General features: G+C 38.5%; 1 protein-coding gene and 1 long non-coding RNA gene across 3 annotated transcripts in view; one reads left to right on the forward strand and one right to left on the reverse strand.

The window, feature by feature from the left end:
- LOC307182800 overlaps positions 1-20,578 on the reverse strand; it is a 129,305-nt gene that overhangs the window by 22,994 nt on the left and 85,733 nt on the right. For both annotated transcript variants that reach the window (XR_013827263.1, XR_013827264.1), the window contains exons 5-6: positions 9,626-9,743; positions 3,382-3,444 (exon numbers count right to left, since the gene is read on the reverse strand). This is a non-coding gene — a long non-coding RNA (uncharacterized lncRNA). The remainder of the gene's footprint in view (positions 1-3,381; positions 3,445-9,625; positions 9,744-20,578) is intronic.
- Positions 1-20,578, forward strand: part of SLC12A1 (solute carrier family 12 member 1) — a 91,017-nt gene that overhangs the window by 10,949 nt on the left and 59,490 nt on the right. The window contains exons 2-8 of the mRNA XM_079914318.1: positions 343-474; positions 629-704; positions 5,979-6,074; positions 8,466-8,605; positions 9,656-9,766; positions 11,663-11,774; positions 13,766-13,893. Of these exons, the coding sequence (XP_079770444.1) occupies positions 343-474; positions 629-704; positions 5,979-6,074; positions 8,466-8,605; positions 9,656-9,766; positions 11,663-11,774; positions 13,766-13,893 (795 nt within the window). The remainder of the gene's footprint in view (positions 1-342; positions 475-628; positions 705-5,978; positions 6,075-8,465; positions 8,606-9,655; positions 9,767-11,662; positions 11,775-13,765; positions 13,894-20,578) is intronic.

Raw genomic sequence — 20,578 nt, forward strand, 5'->3', positions numbered from 1 at the left:
TCTTGATAAGCTTTCCTCCCCACCTTGCATTCCCCCTTCTCTCTTTTGATCCTTTTGTATTCTAAATTTATCCAAATTCCATCGTTTTCCCCTAAGGTAATATTCTCACCAGTAGAAGAACTGCCCCGTTTCCTTTACCACCCTTGCAGTCTCAGTGGTGCCTAAAATCACCCACAAAATGAACGCATAAACTCCCAGGGCAAAAAATAATCATCTTATTAAAATGACTGGAATATGTTTATTTTCCTCACGTTTCATGTCAATTGTTTTTATTTGCCTCTGGAAGTTTTATGGAACCATGTGTTGACCAAATACCATGTTTTGCTCTCTGTAAAAATGCAGAATGTATCAGTGGCCCCGGGTTCAGCTGACGTGGTTGCCAACGGGGATGGGATGCCTGGCGATGAACAAGCTGAAAACAAGGAAGAAGACCAAGCCGGTGCCGTGAAGTTTGGATGGGTGAAAGGTGTGCTGGTGAGAAAGCTTCTGTGTTTACAAATGAAAACTATCTGTTCAATGTCCTAGTGGACTAAGTGTTAATAAGCCTGAACACCAGAGTTACAAAGATGGCTGGGTGCTGCCCCACTGTCACTTCTCATGTCCTTTTCCATGCTCCCTCAACCCACAGGTAAGATGTATGCTGAATATCTGGGGTGTCATGCTCTTCATTCGCCTCTCCTGGATTGTTGGAGAAGCTGGGATCGGTAAGCACTTTTTCCCTCCTATGTAGTTTTCAATGTAAATTAAAAACTCAATAAGCAACTTGTTTTCACCATTAACACTGAATGTGAGATGAAGATCGCAGAATTAATCTGCACTTGGGCTCTTTTACTTTGCCTCTTTGACAATGTCTGTCAGAGAAGACAGGTAAAGTGTTATCTCCTGGGAGCCTGGAATTTTCCAGCTTGCCGACCAGATAAACGCTCAAGTAAATATTTCATCATTTCATAGAGTTTTAGGTGTCCAAGTATATAGAGATACATTCATTTTAAATAATAGTATTCATATTTTGGGACATACTGACATTCATCAGAGTATCCCCCTTACAATTATTAGCAAAACATCACTGAACAAAAATAACTTGTGGGAAAACTGGTGAAACTGTGACTTGACTAATAAAAATGCTGAACTGTTGAACATTTTCCAGAGAAAACAGTGTTACTTGCAGGTACAAGTAGTAAGAAAACAAAGGTTAATAAACTATTGCCAGATAGAAGCTTAAAAAGATAGGTAAAAAGACCAAGATAATGTATATAAGTATTGATAATTTTGCTAAATGGAAATGGATGATGTTGAAATTATTTTGAGTGCTTATTTAATGTTTTTAAATATTGTATTTTATTTAAAGTATTGTTTCCTCTGGCAAATATTTTTATTGTGAGTATACTACTAAAATTTATATAAAGATTTATTTGAATTATATAAAAGTTTCTGATTCAATGTGATAAAAATTAATGATGTTCTACTCTCTATATGGAAAACACATTATAGGTTCACTTTGTGGGGGGCATACCTATAAATCATTAGTATCAAGAACACAGAAGTTCAGATGTGCTTTCAGATTCTACTCCAAAATGTGTCTCAATTCACATTTAAAAGGTACTTGGTCATTATTTATTGCCTTCACTCCTCAAAACAGATTCAGAATCACCAGAAGACTTAATGCGAAAAAGAGCTGGAACCAGTTCCCATAGTTTTTCCTCTTTGTGTGTTTGGCAACTGCTGGGCTCCTGACAAAGGGCTTCTTGCTGGCTTTATGATGCATATCAAATGAACACTTACAGCCTCAGGGTCCAAAATAAGTATATGCTATTCCATGAAAAATCTGCATCTTAATATTGCCAAACTGTTGCTCCAGGGTTTCATGCAAAATTAGTTTTTTAAGGGCAGTTTAGTAACTTATTGAGATCATCAGGAAACATTATTTTGTTTGGAGGTGTGAGTGTAGCCCAGGGCAGGGGTGATTCTTTTTAATGCAACTTATTTAAAATCCGTATGTTTGGGTAATAATCTGAACTTTAATCAGATCTTACATTATTCTTCACAGTCAACCCAGTTTCATGTTTATTGCAAAATTGTAGAATATGAAGAATTCTATCTTCTGCTAAACTGTTTATTATACTTTCAGACATCAGTATTGTTTTAATAAGGATCTTTTATTTAAATTGTCAAATCCAGCTTCAGAAGAGAGTAGAGTTCTACCTAAATGGGTGTCCAGTGGGTTTTCCTTTGAATGGAGGTTTTTTTTGTTTTTTTTTTTAATTCCGAGAAAATAGACTTTAGTGAGTAGTAGAAACTTACTATCACCCTTACTCAGTTTTACTGGACTTTGTCACGAACTCAAAGCTGAAGGAGTTGATTAAGTCACCATCTGGGTCCAAATTGGGTCCCCTTTACTGGGAAAGAAGACAAACAAGTACAAGCAGTACCCCTTTCTGGCTTTGCGGGTAGCCTGGGGAAGAAACCTGAATATACTTTCAAGCTCAGACCCTGGGGAAAAAGCCAGAAGGAAGCTGTAGCCAGGAATAATGGTAGCTACAGTCCTTGGGTAACCATCTGGGGCTATAAGTTCTGGCTGCCTTGTCCCCAAAAGCAATTGGTAGTTGTTCTCTGTCTTGTTGTTCTCTGTCTTGACCATCTTGGCTGGGGCATGATGGTATCCAGTAAACTTAAACATCAAGCAAGGAAGAAGGGCATGAAAAGCAAGTACGACCTGAAGCAAGTCATTTATATTTGGTGTGTTTCACTGTCTCATCTGAAAATTAGGGAGCTGGATTAATTGTTTCCCAATCAATTCTTTGAAGAACGCTGCTGAACAGGCAGACACAAATTGAGATTGGCTGAGGGTAGCTCAACAATAATCTTCAGACTGTGGGGTGCATAACAATTACCTGGGAAGATAGTTACAAAACTGCAGAACCCTGGGATTCACTTGGAAAGATCCAAAGTCAGTAAGTCTGGGCATTTTTAATAAGCACCCCAGGCATTTCCTGAAGCAGGTGGTTCAAGGACTGAAGTTTGAGAAAACTATGAACTGAATGTTTTCTAAGCTGCTTTTGCCCTGGGATTTTATGTTTGATTGTGAGAGGGAAGCAAATCCCTTGCTGTTTAAATGCATACAACTTTGTTCCAGGATTTTAAATGGTTTACAGAAATATATAAGATGCCAAAGGATACATTAAGAATTGTTTGGAAAATAAAGGCAAAGGGAATATAAGGGGTAGGGAAATAACAAAAGTCAGAGTAGGTTTAATGTCATGAAATGCAAACTATTTGGTTCTCTACTGTTGCTGGGGTGAGCTAAACATTTGGTATCAAACTTCCTCAAAATAAAGTCAAGAGTTAAAATAAAGTGCAAAAAAAAAAAAAAAAAGAAGTCACCTTTACTGGCACACAGACTTGAAACTGCACAGTGATGTAGAGGTGACGCTCACCACAGGATCCCTGCAAAAGATACAAAGAATTTAGTGCAAGCATTTCTTATAACACCAAATGTGCAGGAATCTATAGGGGCCAAACCAATATAGTCTAAGTTTGCATCTCATACCCATGGTTAGCCTCTTCCTACTGCACTTTAACTGTAAAATAGCCTAGAAACTTCTGCTAGAGCCAGGATATAACTGGAGGCATCAAAAGAGCCAGCTTCCAATACCTCATTCCCATTTTTGTCCTTAACTTCCTTCCACTTCCCCTTGTTCTAGGGCATGGCCAGAGAGATCACAGCCTCTCTTGGCTAACTGCCCTTTTTATCATCCTTGGAACAAGCGAGGCTATCAACAATTATGAAGCATTCACTTTATGTCAAGGAACACACCAAACAGACCTAGGCAAGCACATTCTGGCTGGAGCCAGGGTGATTTCAGTGCCTACAAGTTCTCCCTGAATTTAAGGTTGATCTCCACTGAGGAGGGTAATGGAGGGGAGGAAAAACTGTTTTCCCTCTACTCATCTTAGGCTCATTGGCTAGGGCCCTGTAAAGCAGACTGACAACATACAGATTAACAAGAGAAAAACAATCAGAAGTTTAGTAATATGTGCATCGTGCATGTACATGGGAATCTTCAGCACTGAGTAACTCAAAGGGGTGGTTACAACTTGGGCTTATACAAGCATCTTAACAGAAAAACACATTTTTAGAGAAGTAACAAGACAAAGGAAAAGACTGAGTTTCTAGAGTGGCACATTGTGGGAAGGCAAATACATGGGGGAACTAACGGAAGATAAGGGCTAGTTAGTAAAGTCTATGTAGATTCCTCTAGTACCATCTCCAGCTGTCTCCAGTCTCTAGCTGATAACTGTCCCCAGTATAGAGGAAAGAGGAGACACCATTACAAATCTATGTCCTGCCTTTAGGCAAATAAGAGGTATCTTCTTCTTTTCAGCTGTCTTTAGCTCAAAATAATCCTTATGCTAAAGTGGCAAATTTTGGGACAGCATATTCTGCTACCCTTCAGTGTCCTCCTAGCTGTGTATTTCCTGAAACTGAAAGCAGCCTTGCCTTCCTCTGAATTCTGGTCTGCTTTCTCCCTCTCATAATAAATGATTCTGAACCATAAGATCCTTGAGGGCAGCTTTTTTCATTTTTCCTTGCATTTCACATACCGCCTAGCACAGCTGGATATATGGTTGGCTTTTAATAAACAATAGCTGTTACGACTATTGTGGATTTGATCAAAAAGCAGTGCCATTGATTGTGTACTGTGTTCTATGCACTATGCTACTTTACTTTACACATGCATTCTGTCTTTATACACTCCACTACTTTCTTTATACACGGCCACTCTACACGCGCATTCTTTCTAATTTCATTGTCATTTCTGGCTCAGAAAATAGGTAACTTGCCAGAGTTCACATAGCCAGTAAGTAAATGTAGTTTGATTTGATTCTTTCTACTTTACTCATCTGCCAGATGAACAATTTTCTATACTATATGTAATTTTCCACTCCTACACAGTCGAATATACATAAAAAGATACTTCCCTGGAAGGATGAACATCTACACTCTAGTAATATTAACAGCTTGGGATTGTTCAGACCAATTATTATGTTTATGGGTGTCTGGAACTTCATAAACAGTGAGGTTCATGTTGAATTCTGACCAGCCATAGTTGTTCAGTTATGTGAAACTTTGCACTGCACAGCTTAGGTCTTGAGTTTCTTGGATCTGTGCTACTCCAGGCAGAAAACTTCAATGCTGGGCATTTCCTCTGTGGTGATGTCCAGACCAACTTGTTAAACTCAAATGTGGTCCTTTGGTGACTACTCTAGACTTGCTGGCTTTTATGTAAATGATCTAATGGATTATTCCACCATTTAATTGCCTTTATTTTTCCTCTCTCAACTGAGGTCTTGGTGTGATTATCATCGGCTTAGCCGTGACAGTGACTGCTATCACTGGTTTATCCACCTCTGCTATTGCTACAAATGGATATGTCAGAGGAGGTAATTAAACCTGTGACCCGCATGATCATTTGTAAGGTAAAGGCAACACAGGCCCAAATAGTTCACCACTGACTTTTCTGGAGTGTTTTCAAAGGTAATCCAAGTTGGTTCATTTTTTTTACCCCCTGCCAGGCAAAAGAGATGCAAGAAAAATGGAGAAGGATTTAACCTTTGTCAAACCCCCAACTTTCTCATTCAGGTTCCTCTCCAGCAAGAGAGAAGGTCAAATGTTATGTTTTCTCTTTTCGCAGCCAGGGTATTTTCTCTCCCAGGACACCAGCGTAAGTCAGCTTTTCCTTTCCAGGGCTGCATTTTAGATTGTGTTTGCTTTTGGAAACCATCCTTCATCATAATGAGCAGTTCTCCAACTTGGTCTTTACGCCAGGCAAATCCGTTTCTCCTTAGCACGAAGGAACTCCACTGGGGCCCAAGGCTTGGATGTGAACACTTGAATTCAAAGCAGTATAGTTTGCAGCAATAGGGAATCCAAGGAAGAAAAGTAAAATGTAATATCTTCTGTCTTTCATTGCTAACAGGTCTTGGAGTTCTCATAATTCTTCTTTCCACCATGGTAACTTCTATTACTGGGTTGTCAACTTCTGCAATAGCAACTAACGGGTTTGTTCGTGGAGGTAAAATTTCTAAGATATCTAAATGCTCTCATCACTTGCTACGGGTAGGCAAAAACTTTTTATTATACTTCTTTTTGGTGGGAACAAGAAAGTAGCCCAATGTTCTTGAAGCCTGGCTAACTGTGTGGATGAGCTGGACACAGAAGGAAACACAAGGTACTGTGCGTATAGTCCTCGTCTACTCTTGTCAGCTGTGGTCTCTTTTCTAATGGTCCTCTCTGGCACGTTGCAGGTCATGATTTCCAGATGCTCAAATTCCTTGGGTAAATGCTTTATTTTTCAGGCTACTGGACACCTCTCGCTGGTGTTTCTTGGGAAATGACTTCTCGACACAGCTTCAGTTTTAAAGTTTAGTACATTTCAGGTGCTTCCTAGACCTTCCTAGACCTAGATGGAATGGGATCTTTTAGAACATTTCAGGTTTTCCATAGGGAGACTGTTCCTTCCTTGACAAGATTCAGACTGCTGCCTCCTGAAGTACTGGTGACTTCTTGAAGTACTGGAGCCAAACACCTTTCTTGGGGGATTTTTCAGGTCTTGGAGTCATCATCATTGGCCTGAGTGTGGTAGTGACAACACTCACAGGTATTTCTATGTCCGCTATTTGCACAAATGGAGTAGTAAGAGGAGGTAAGCCAATTCATGTACTTATGGCTATAAGCTTTCACTATGTAGTAATGTCTAGAGTTGGTTTAATGTTGGAAGTAAAATTTGTACATTGATACTTATTCCCAGAAGCCCTAAAACAAAACAAAATAATCCAAAATTTAAACAGCAAGGCATGATTCTTTTCAACTAAAATTAAGAGATCTCCAGAAAAGATTTTTTTGGCCCACTTCCTGTGATTAAACATGTTTATAAAGTAGAGAATGACCAGGTGTCTAGAAAGAAAGCATAGAGTATTATGTGTTTCTTTGTGCCTTGGACGGACCCCACTGCCTCTCTCCCAGGGCCCCTCAGAAGGGGTCTTCTCCAGCACCCCAGCTGACACTGCTGACACTTCCCACTCAGTGAGACTTCAGAGTTCACCCCAACACTATGCTCCTAATGGCCAATAAGCTTGAGAAGATTCTTAAAAAGAAAATAAAAACAAATAAAACAAAGAGTTACTTTCAAATCATCCAGGAACAAGCAGGCCTGGGCAGAGAATGAGGGGTTGAATTTGTCTTATTGTTCTTCTAGCTTCCTTTCTTCCCCCTCCAATTCTGTTTTGGCTCCTGGGGTCTCTACTTGGGTACCTTATCCAGATCTCCCTACGCAGGGCCTTCTAAAACACCATCCTACCTACAAAACAGCTCCCCTCACAGCTCCTGCCTGTCTCTCATTTTGACCAAGCCTAGTAACTTGCTGCTAACTTATTTAATGTAATCAGGACAAAGAAAGTCATGGGGATTTGCCCCACCCAAATAAAAGTTTACATTTTTAGAGAGGATGTTGTCGTCTTAACCCAAAGGAGTCACTATAGTGGAGGAAACAGTGAAAACTTTTCAGTGAAGGATAATTTTGGCTGTAGATATGTGTGTCCAGTGTCATTCCTTTACCAATTCTGTCTACTTCTAAGGCTAGCTCAGTATAGGAAGTCACTGATTCACTATGGTCTGTGACAACACCTAGTTATCTAGGCCTTTCAACATCTAGTCATTTTAACCTTCAGTAACATGCTCTCAGAACTCTTGAGGTAGTTAACTATTCTGGCTCAGTCTTTCCTGTGTCCAGAAGTATACAGCCATGAGCAGAACCTTCTTTTCAAGGTCCAAGGGAGAAGCAATCGTTCCAGGCCCTCCCTACCTTACTTCCCACTTGCCACACCCATACACATATAGGTATTTGGCAATAACCATGCCTTCTTGAGCTAAAACCATCAAAACTAAGTCTGATTTATAGAGCAGATAATCTATAGCACTGTACAGGTACCTTTTTAATGTAGTAAATGTGCACCAGAAATTATACCAGAAAGGAAGTTAGAATGACAATGATAAACTATCCACTTCATTCTCTGCCTGGGCCTGCCTGTTCCTGGAAATTTCAGTTATGAAATTTTACTTCAGTTACATTATTAACTTGAACTCTCCAATGAAGTTTTTTAAAAGACAAAGAATTTGTGGGGTAAAGTTTGCTGTATTCTTATTAGTAGCATTTGTGTATTATAGGTTTCAATAAATTGGATGTTATTTAGTCAGAGTAGTTCTATTGTAGATTATATACAGAATATAAGGCAGGCCTAAGTTATTCATTACAGTGAACAAGATTTCTAAAATTACTAGGATTTATAATATTTTTATTAGAATAATTAGTATTTTAAATGGTCTCAGACATTCAAAATTATTTGGTCATATAAACTAAATCCTCTAAAAGTTCCTCAATGTAAAGCATGTTCACTTCTCGTTTCAGGTGGGGCCTACTACCTTATTTCCAGAAGCTTAGGGCCCGAGTTTGGTGGGTCTATAGGCTTGATCTTTGCTTTTGCCAATGCAGTGGCTGTTGCTATGTATGTGGTGGGATTTGCTGAGACTGTGGTAGATCTTCTTAAGGTAATTAAAAGCTTTTCTTTTCTTCACCCAAGCAAGATAATTTGGTTTATTTTGCTTTTTCAGGGCACGAGGGGATATCATTATGGCAAGATGAGAGGAAACAGATTTATTCTGCAGAATATTGACGCTGAATATAGTTGAAGGAGCCCTAGGCTTGGCATCAGAACTGGCTCAGAGTCCTGGCTCTCATACTTACCAGCTGAGAGATTCTGGACCAGTCCCTCTGTTCATCTGAACCTTGTTTTTCAAATCTATAGTATGGGCTAATAATATTGTTTATGTCTTTCACAGAAATGTGGTACAGATCAAATGAAATAATGTACATGAAATACAGTGTAAAATATGAAAGAAAAGATAATGGGAATTATTGTCAGCAGCAATACTACTATTATGGTTATAGATTTCCAAAGGGAAAGAAAGTTCAAACATTAGAAGAACTCACTGCAGGAAACTGGGCCTTTTTTAGTTTAGGTGCCCCATCTGGATGGTATATATGTGAACACATTAATTAGCTAGTATATGAGCTAACTTCTAGTCCTCCTTTTATGGTCATGATAGCAGACACTGAATTCAATTGGTACCTCTACTTGAAAATTAGATGAATAAATGAGTGGATTATAGTTCATAGTTTGTTCTTTAATTGAGTAGCATTTATTTTTTTTTGATATTCACATTGGAAACCACTCATTTTTATTCTTCTAAGATTCCCCTTGACACATAAAAATAACTAGTCATTCTTCTGAAACAAAACATGATATCTGTATGTACCCATAATTTTACTTAGTGCTACAGTAGATTTAAAAGCTGTGCCTAGAATGAATCCCTAAAATTTGTAACTCCTGACCTTGGCTATCAAAGGCCTATTATCACAGGAAAAAATAAATTTAGATTCTTTATCTTCTCCAATTTATGAGCATTTCATTTTTCCATTATCCTGTGTAGCCCCAGACATTAGTGCATGGTATCTCTTCTCACTGTTAAATTCTACAATAAGACATATAGGCAAAAAAAGCTTCTAACCATTTTAGTGATTTTTTTTTTTTGTTCCAGGAGAGTGATTCGATGATGGTGGATCCAACCAATGACATCCGGATAATAGGCTCCATCACAGTGGTGATTCTTTTGGGAATTTCAGTAGCTGGAATGGAATGGGAAGCAAAGGTGAATTTCTCAAAATGATATTACCAACAACTGCTAGTGAATTTCTCAAAATGATATTACCAACAACGGCTAGTCAGCTTCCCGAACAAATTGCAGGAATAGAAGGAACTCCATATTCAAAAAGAATTGCTGTTATTACTTTCTATGATAAAAGGAGCCAGGTCAGTGCTTGGTGGAACACCAAGCCCTCAAAGCACGAAGTCCAGGCAGTCCAGCTCATGTGATCAGGCCTGTGCTTTGTCCTTGATGCTACAGTAACAGTAACGGAGCCAACAAGATTACTGCCATCTTCACACCCTGGTATCCCCTTCCAAGCTGGCTGTGAGTGCTGAAGCCCACAAGAAATGGCAAGTGTGTTGGGAGAAAAAAAAAAAAGGCAGAAACTATCATTCCCCTCTGAAATCCAGTACTCCAGCAGCAAATTTGAGGGCATCAGAAGCCCTGGAACTAGAGAATATCTGGATTTAACTATTAGTAAATCAGTTAGTAAATTTCGGAATGATGGAGAGCATGTCTTTTGCTTGCTTTGTAACTCTCGACAGTGACTAGTACAATTGAAACTCCTATGTTCCTATGTGCCTGGAGGTGCAATAACGAGACATCAAGTGGTCACCAGAAATGAAAAGATAGCCAAAGCCTCCCACTTACATAAGACAATAGGAAACATTCCCACCTGGCATTTATTTCCAGATTATGCATTCATACATCAAACAAAAATTGACGAAGTGCTTATCATGTGCTGGGCATTCTGCTAGGCACTGTATATTCAGTTGTGACCCACACAGGCACAATCCCTGCCATAGTTGAGCATATGGTCTACGGGGAGCTGAGTAATTAACAAGTAAATATAGAATGGTAAATTGTGAAAGTGCTCTAAAGTAAATAAACAGGGCACTGAGATAGAATGTAACAGGGGGAACATACGTCAGATTATTCCCTGAGGGAGGCAATGTAGTTTCATAACAGTAGAAGGTAGAATTTAAAGCTCCAGCTCTGTAGTTAGAGTGGCGTTGAACCTGGTTTATGTCTATATGACCTTTAGTAAATTACTTCACCTCTCTGTTTCTCAGTTTCTTTATCTTTAAAATGATGATAGCAGTATTACCTACTTCATACAGTTGTGGGTGGTATTATTTACCTGAAAGAATATTGGTAAAGTTAGATGTGCATCTGTTGTATTGTAAGCCCTCTGTGAACATTAGCTGTTATTGTTTAGATTCAGTGATCAAGAAAGGCCTCTCTGCGGAGGTAACTAACACATAATGGATGAGAGGAAAGATACAGTTTTGCAAAGTATAGGGAAAAGTGTGTTTCCAGCAGAGGGAACAGCATATGGGAATGCCAAGCCAATAACCTCTATGAAATGTCAGATGGACTAAAGAACAGTGATTTGGCTGGTCAACCTTGCAGACTGCTTATGCTGGGCGCACACTGGTATGGTAGCCCAACGTCAAGTGCACTAGGCATCATGGGAATTCTATGCATCATTCTGTGTTCTCATACTCCTTCTGCAGTTATTACTGTGAAGGGGAGGAATCCATAGGTGCTCTGCCTAGGAAAGAAACCAACTCTATCAGTGTTCAATCTTTTGGCTCCATTTATTCTTAGGAACACTGCACTAAGTTACCCACTTAGTACTTGAAATGCTCCTGAAATGTCACCTTCAAGTGCCCAAGCACATGCACCCACTGAAAATGTAACATCTATACTCGGGCCAAATAAGGCTCATTAAGATGCCATTTTATGAGAACACACTTATTACCTACTTTGGATAGTAGAATCTTAACTGGAATTATTAGATAGGGTCTTTCTTCAGTGGGCACTTATAACTTTTATAATTATGTAAAAAGTCATTGAACAAATCTAATTTGACCTCCTGTTACTTTGTCATTCCAGGCTCAAGTGATTCTTCTGATCATTCTTCTCATTGCTATTGCAAACTTCTTCATTGGAACTGTCATTCCATCCAACAATGAGAAAAAGTCCAGAGGTTTCTTTAATTACCAAGGTACATATGACAAATAACTTGCTCTGCAATAAATGGTTCTCCATTGCCTGCCCCCATCACCATCCCCATGATTCCTACCCCGGCCACTAGAATCCCAGTGTGATCCAGGGAAGAGCCTGGGGTTGGAGTCAGGAGAACCAGAGTGAGTCTCAATCCTGCTGCAAACTGACATGATTACTTCTCAGATTTTCCTGCCAAGGTGGGGGTGATGATAACAACTTCCTAAAGGGATTTTGAAAAGCAAGTAAGATAGCAGATGTTAAAGTGATTTGGACACATTGTTGTCTCTGTCAAATAGTAGAAGTAGAAGTAGAGTGCATGTACAAGAAAGAGAACATAGCTCAGACAATGTGTCCAACCACTGAGAGCACTGAAGTCAAACACATTTTTTCTTCCTGCTAGAATTTTGTACCTTGCTTTCTTATAGCATTACCTAGTTGAGCATCACTGTCAGGTTTGCAAGCATAAAAGATTGTAGGACTTATTAATATAGCATCTGTGATAATGGCATGGCACTGGGCATAAATTTTGACTTCTCTCTTCTATTCTACTCTGCCTATCCACTCTTTCATATCTCTCCACTCTAGTTTACTCAAGAATCCACTGCTGAGGGTTTTTTACATTTCCCTTCATTATTTACTCGGTTGTCAGTATTTGTTCCCTTTTTATATCACATCACTTCTTTCTTCCTGATTCTTTTTCTTTGTAAAATTGTCTCGTTTGCTTTGCAAATCTTTTTCCTTTTGATTCTTTTCCCTTCTTCCAGCTCCTGCTGTAATTTTTATGTTTTAAATTTTCTTTCCTTATTTTTGCATCATCCTAGATTCTTTTGTTCATATTTTTCTTCCTTCCTTTTCTTTCTTTGTTTTTCTTCTACATTGTTCCTTTTCTTTTTTTTAAGTTTTTTTCTTTTTTTTTAAACTAAGTAATTTTTTGGCTGCATTGGGTCATTGTTGCTGCACGCGGGCTTTCTCTAGTTGCAGCAAGCAGGAGCTACTCTTCATTGCAGTGTGCAGGCTTCTCACTGCGGTGGCTTCTCCTGTTGCTGAGCACAGGCCCTAGAGCGCACCGTCTTCAGTAGTTGTGGCATGTGGGCTCAGTAGTTGTGGCTTGCGGGCTCTAGAGCACAGGCCCGGTAGTGCTTGTGGTGCACGAGCTTAGTTGCTCCGTGGCATGTGGGATCTTCCCAGACCAGGGCTCGAACCCGTGTCCCCTGCATTGGCAGGCGGATTCTTAACCACTGTGCCACCAGGGAAGTTCCTGTTTTCTTTTCATTTAAATAATTTGGTGACAACCTGTGGGATGTTATTATTTTATGACCAAAGCTCCTCTCTCTCTCTCTCTCTCTCTCTCTCCATATATATGTATTATATATAAAGAGAGAATATATATATATATATATATATATATATATATATATATATATATATATATGGTCTCCTATACATGAGAATTTGGTATAAGGATCTAAGATCCAACTCTAGAGACAGGGGCAGGGAGGTTAGTACATTAGTAAAAAAAACTCTAAGATAGCCTCACCCATAAGTTTCTCCTACAATGTTTTTTAAAAAGGCATAGAAAAGCAGTGTGCTGATTAAGGTGCATATATAAGTGAGAATGTAGCTGTATGTGTGTAGGGCAATGTTGTGTGGTATATTTGTGAGTATGCCAGTAGGGTCATGAGAGAATTTTCCATTTCCTTCTTTTTCAATCTTCTAGATTCAAAGAAGGTAGACAGCATGGGTCTCTGTTTGCATGAAAATTATTGATTTTTCAGGGTATGTCCTAGAGACCTAAAACCTTCTGACATGTATTTTGACTCTTGGCAAATATTGACATGAGGTTCATCAGCAGTACACCAATATCTTCAAGCTCATTCCATTTAGATTATAGGGACACTTTGCATTTAGGGCTATAGAAGCCAAATGTAACTTTATCTCCTACCTGTGAAGAAAGTCTACATGATAATTTTCTCATTATTTGTGTTGCAGCATCAATATTTGCAGAAAACTTTGGGCCAAGCTTCACAAAAGGTGAAGGCTTCTTCTCTGTCTTTGCCATTTTTTTCCCAGCAGCAACTGGGATTCTTGCTGGTGCCAATATCTCGGGAGATTTGGAGGTATGTTGTTTCCTCTGCTTTGTAATTCTGCGAGGTCATGGTGCACTTGGGCAGGACAAGGAGCTATAGACATCAGCAGTGACCATGTCTCTCTATAGACTTCAAAACTGTAAGATTTCTGCAAGGTTTCCTATTTATTTAAAAGTTCTCTCTTTAATGACACATTTTACTGCCAAACTATCCTATTCCAGATAGTTCTTCCAAAAGTCTTATTCAGTGATATCAGAAGGAGAGAGTATATTGACAGTGTGTCATATTTCCAACAAAATGAATATAATTCAGTGAAAAAAAAAATATCAGAACCAGGCTTCCCTGGTGGCACAGTGGTTAAGAATCCTCCTGCCAATGTAGGGGATATGGGTTCGAGCCCTGGTCTGGGAGATCCACATGCCACGGAGCAACTAAGCCTGTGAGCCACAACTACTGAGCCTGTGCTCTAGAGCCCATGAGCCACAACTACTGAAGCCCACATGCCTAGAGCCCATGCTCAGCAACAAGAGAAGCCACTGCAAAGAGAAGCCTGTGCACCGCAACGAAGAGTAGCCCCCATTCGCTGCAACCAGAGACAGCCCTCGCACAGTAACAAAGACCCAATGCAGCCAAAAATAAATAAATTTATTTAAAAAATATATCAGAACCACCCTTTCTCTTTTAAACACATAATGAATGGAATATTCAAGAAGAAACAAAACCAAATCACTTTATTACTGAATACTTATGTCATTAAATTCAGAGGTACATTCACTCATTTAATAGGTATTTATTTAGGAGTCTACTCATAATATTCTATGTTAAGTACTGTAAGGAGCATTGTATTAGTTAGGATATTAGTTTCAATGTTTTATAAAAGGCCAAGAATAGTGACCTAAATAAGACAGAAGTTTGTTTTCCTAGTGCGTAAAAATTCAAGGCCATAGGCCATCTACTGGAATAAGAAAGGTCTGCTCCAAAAGGTAGCCCAGAAAACCCAGATGACCTCTCTAGTATTACCATTACCTTGGGGTTTGCCCTCATCTTCAAGGTCCAAGATGACTGATCACTTCCAAGATCACATTCCAGTCCATAGGAAGGGGGTTAAGGAAGTAGAGAGCAAACAATCACTTCTGTTGACATTCCATTGACCGGAATTTAGTCTCTGTGACCTTACCTAGTTACAAAGAAGACTGGGAAATGTAATCTCTAGTATGTCACCAGATAAAATTTTAGGGGGTTCTAGTATTAAAAGGAGGAGGAAGGTGAAAATGTATATTAGAGGACAATAAATAGTCTCTACCACACGTGAAAAAAAGTAGAAGACACAGGTTTTACCTCAATAAGTTTATAATCAACTTTGGAAGACAAGAAATATTTGCAAGAGTCATCAGGAGATAGGTATAAATGAAAACTGAAGGCATTGTCCAAGTTCATTATGAAATAAAAATAATGAAGAAATAATTACATTAGGGATGATTTTCTCAACAAAGTAACTTTTGAGCAGGAACTAAAAGCAAAGGCTGGATACTGACAACCGGTCAGAAAATATAAGGGTATTCCAGGCAGAAAAAACAAAAGAACAGACAGGAATGGGAAAACTGTGGGACAGTAAGGAGTCTCTCACAATTCAACTGGAGAAGCCTTGACGGGCTGGGTAACCTTATAAGGTAAGGAGAAAGGCTGTTGAAGGGACCTGAGCGAGAGAGGCTTACCCTAGAATATAATCCCATGAAAGTGGGGACTTTGCCTTTGGATTTGTGCACTGCTGTGTCCTTGGAGCTAGGAAAGCTTCAAAAAATATTTATTGAGTGAATGAATAAAGGCATTTAGATTTGTTATATTAAGGACCGCAGTGCCACGGTAAATTCTTTTTGTTTTTTTTTAACATCTTTATGAGAGTATAATTGCTTTACAACGGTGTGTTAGTTTCTGCTTTATAACAAAGTGAATCAGCTATACATATACATATATCTCCATATCTCCTCCCTCTTGCACCTCCCTCCCACCCTCCCTATCCCATCCCTCTACGTGGTCACAAAACACCTAGCTGATCTCCCTGTGCTATGCGGCTGCTTCCCCCAGCTATCTATTTTACATTTGGTAGTGTATATATGTCCATGCCACTCTCTCACTTCATCCCAGCTTACCCTTCCCCCTCCCCGTGTCCTCAAGTCCATTCTCTATGTCTGTGTCTTTATTCTTGTCCTGCCCCTAGGTTCTTCAGAACCATTATTATTATTATTATTTTTAGATTCCATATATATGTGTTAGCATACAGTATTTGTTTTTCTATTTCTGAATTAACTTCACTCTGTATGACAGACTCTAGGTCCATCCACCTCACTACAAATAACTCAATTTCGTTTCTTTTTATGGCTAGGTAATATTCCATTGTATATATGTGTCACATCTTCTTCAACCATTCTTCTGTCAATGGACACTTATGTTGCTTCCATGTCCTGGGTATTATAAATAGAGCTGCAATGAACATTGTGGTACATGACTCTTTTTGAATTATGGTTTTCTCAGGGTATATGCCCAGTAGTGGGATTGCTGGGTCGTATGGTAGTTCTATTTTTAGGTTTCTAAGGAACCTCCATACTGTTCTCCATAGTGGCTGTCTCAATATACATTCCCGCCAACAGTGCAAGAGGGTTCCCTGTTCTCCACACCCTCTCCAGCATTTATTGTTTGTAGACCTTTTGATGATGGCCATTCGACTGGAGTGACGTGATACCTAATTGTAGTTTTGATCTGCATTTCTCTAATGATTAGTGATGTTGAGCATCCTTTCATGTGTTTGTTGGCAATCTGTATAACTTCTTTGGAGAAATGTCTATTTAGGTCTTTGGCCCATTTTTTGGAGTAGGTTGTTTGTTTTTTTGATATTGAGCTGCATGAGCTGCTTGTAAATTTTGGAGATTAATCCTTTTTCAGTTGCTTCATTTGCAAATATTTTCTCCCATTTTGAGGGTTGTCTTTTCATCTTGTTTATGATTTCCCTTGCTGTGCAAAGCTTTTCAGTTTGATTAGGTCCCATTTGTTTATTTTTGTTTCTATTTCCATTTCTCTAGGAGGTGGGTCAAAAAGGATCTTGCTGTGATTTATGTCATAGACTATTCTGCCTATGTTTTCCTCTAAGAGTTTTATAGTGTCTGGCCTTACATTTAGGTCTTTAATCCATTTTGAGTTTATTTTCTGTGTATGGTGTTAGAGAGTGCTCAACTTTCATTCTTTTGCATATAGCTGTCCAGTTTTCCCAGCACCACTTATTGAAAAGGCTGTCTTTTCTGCATTGTATACTCTTGCCTCCTTTATCAAAGATAAGGTGACCATATGTGCGTGGGTTTATCTCTGGGCTTTCTATCCTGTTCCATTGATCTATATTTTTGTTTTTGTGCTAGTACCATACTGTCTTGATGACTGTAGCTTTATAAGAGTTGGAAGTCCAGAAGCCTGATTCCTCCAGCTCCGTTTTTCTTTCTCAAGATCACTTTGGCTATTCGGGGTCTTCTGGTTTCCATACTAATTGTGAAATTTTTTCTTCTAGTTCTGTGAAAAATGCCAGTGGTAGTTTGATAAGTATTGCATGAATCTGTAGATTGCTTTGGGTGGTATAGTCATTTTCACAATGTTGATTCTTCCAATCCAAGAACATGGCATATCTCTTCATCTGTTTGTATCATCTTTAATTTTTTTCATCAGTGTCTTATAGTTTTCTGCATACAGATCTTTTGTCTCCTTGGTAGGTTTATTCCTAAGTATTTTATTCTCTTTGTTACAATGGTAAATGGGAGTGTTTCCTTAATTTCTCTTTCAGATTTTTCATCATTAGTGTATAGGAATGCAAGAGATTTCTGTGCATTAATTTTGTATCCTGCTACTTTACCGAATTCATTGATTAACTCTAGTAGTTTTCTGGAAGCATCTTTAGGATTCTCTATGTATAGTATCATGTCATCTGCAAACAGTGACAGCTTTACTTCTTTTTTTCTGTTTTGGATTCCTTTTATTTCTTTTCCTTCTCTGATTGCTGTAGTTAAAACTTCCAAAACTATGTTGAATAATAGTGGTGACAGTGGACAACTTTGTCTTGTTCCTGATCTTAGAGGAAATGATTTCAGTTTTTCACCATTGAGAACGATGTTGGCTGTGGATTTGTCACAGATGGCCTTTATTATGTTGAGGTAAATTCCCTCTATGCCTACTTTCTGGAGGGTTTCTATCATGAATGGGTGTTGAATTTTGTCGAAAGCTTTTTCTGCATCTATTGAGATGATCATGTGGTTTTTCTGCTTCACATTGATTGATTTGTGTATATTGAAGAATCCTTGCATTCCTGGGATAAACCCCACTTGATCATGGTGTATGATCCTTTTAATGTGCTGCTGGATTCTGTTTGCTAACATTTTGTTGAGGATTTTTGCATCTATTTTCATCAGTGATGTTGGACTGTAGTTTTCTTTCTTTGTGACACCTTTGGTTTTGGTATCAGGGTGATGGTGGCCTCATAGAATGAGTTTGGAGGTGTTCCTCCCTCTGCCATATATTGGAAGAGTTTGAGAAGGATAGTTGTTAGTTCTTCTCTAAATGTTTGATAGAATTCACCTGTGAAGCCATCTGGTCCTGGGCTTTTGTTTTTTGGAAGATTTTTAATCACAGTCTCAATTTCAGAGCTTGTGATTGGTCTGTTTATATATTCTACTTCTTCCTGGTTCAGTCTCGGAGGGTTGTGCTTTTCTAAGAATGTGTCCATTTCTTCCAGGTCGTCCATTTAATTGGCATAGAGTTGCTTGTAGTAATCTCTCATGCTCCTTTGTATTTCTGCAGTGTCAGTTGTTACTTCTCCTTTTTCATTTCTAATTCCATTGATTTGAGTATTCTCCCTTTTTATCTTGAGTCTGGCTAATGGTTTATAAATTTTATTTATCTTCTCAAAGAACCAGCTTTTAGTTTTATTGATCTTTGCTATCGTTTCCTTCATCTCTTTTTCATTTATTTCTGATCTGATCTTTATGATTTCTTTCCTTCTGCTAACTTTGGGGTTTTTTTGTTCTTTCTCCAATTGCTTTAGGTGTAAGTTTAGGTTGTTTATTTGAGATGTTTCTTGCTTCTTGAGGTTGGATTGTATTGCTATAAACTTCCCTCTTAGAACTGCTTTTGCTGCATCCCATAGGTTTGGGTCATCGTGTTTTCATTGTCATTTGTTTCTGGGTAGTTTTTGATTTCCTCTTTGATTTCTTCAGTGATCTCTTGGTTATTTAGTAGCATATTGTGTAGCCTCCATGTGTTTGTATTTTTTTTTACTGTAATTGATATCTAGTCTCATAGCGTTGTGGTCAGAAAAGATACTTGATATGATTTCAATTTTCTTAAATTTACCCAGGCTTGATTTGTGACCCAAGATATGATCTAACCTGGAGAATGTTCCTTAAGCAGTTGAGAAGAAAGTGTATTCTGTTGTTTTTGGATGGAATGTCCTATAAATATCAATTAAGTCCATCTTGCTTAATGTATCATTTAAAGCTTGTGTTTCCTTATTTAGTTTCATTTTGGATGATCTGTCCAATGGTGAAAGTGGGGTGTTAAAGTCCCCTACTATGGCTTTGTTACTGTCGATTTTCCCTTTTATGGCTGTTAGCATTTGCCTTATGTATTGAGGTGCTCTTATGTTGGATGCATAAATATTTACAATTGTTATATCTTCTACTTGGATTGATCCCTTGATCATTATGTTGTGTCCGTCTTTTTCTCTTGTAATACTATTTATTTTAAAGTCTATTTTGTCTGATATGAGAATTGCTACTCCAGCTTACTTTTGATTTCCTTTTGCATGGAATATCTTTTTCCATCCCCTCACTTTCAGTCTGCATGTGTCCCTAGGTCTGAAGTGGGTTTCTTGTAGGCAGCATATATATGGGTCTTGTTTTTCTATCCATTCAGCCCATCTATGTCTTTTGGTTGGAGCATGTAATCCATTTACTTTTAAGCTAATTATCAATATGTATGTTCCTATTACCATTTTCTTAATTGTTTTGGGTTTGTTATTGTAGGTCTTTTCCTTCTCTTGTGTTTCCTGCCTAGAGAAGTTCCTTTAGCGTTCGTTGTAAATCTGGTTTGGTGGTGCTGAATTCTCTTAGCTTTTGCTTGTCTGTAAAGGTTTTAATTTCTCTGTTGAATCTGAATGAGATCCTTGCTGGGTAGAGAAATCTTGGTTGTAGGATTTTCCCTTTCATCACTTTAAATATGTCCTGCCACTCCCTTCTGGCTTGCAGAATTTCTGCTGAAAGATCAGCTGTTAACCTTATGGGGATTCCTTTGTATGTTATTTGTTGTTTTTCCCTTTCTGCTTTTAATATTTTTTGTATTTAATTTTTGATAGTTTGGTTAATATGTGTCCTCGTGTGTTTCTCTTTGGATTTATCCTGTATGAGACTCTCTTTGCTTCCTGGACTTGATTAACCATTTCCTTTTCCACATTAGGGAAGTTTTCATCTATAATCTCTTCAAATATTTTCTCAGTCCCTTTCTTTTTCTCTTCTTCTTCTGGGAGTCCTATAATTCGAATGTTGGTGCATTTAATGTTGTCTCAGAAGTCTCTGAGACTGTCCTCAATTCTTTTCATTCTTTCTTCTTTATTCTGCTCTGCGGTAGTTATTTCCACTATTTTATCTTCCAGGTCACTTATCCGTTCTTCTGCCTCAGTTATTCT

This window comes from Stenella coeruleoalba (assembly GCF_951394435.1).
Source record: "Stenella coeruleoalba genome assembly, chromosome: 2".
Lineage (NCBI taxonomy): Eukaryota > Metazoa > Chordata > Mammalia > Artiodactyla > Delphinidae > Stenella > Stenella coeruleoalba.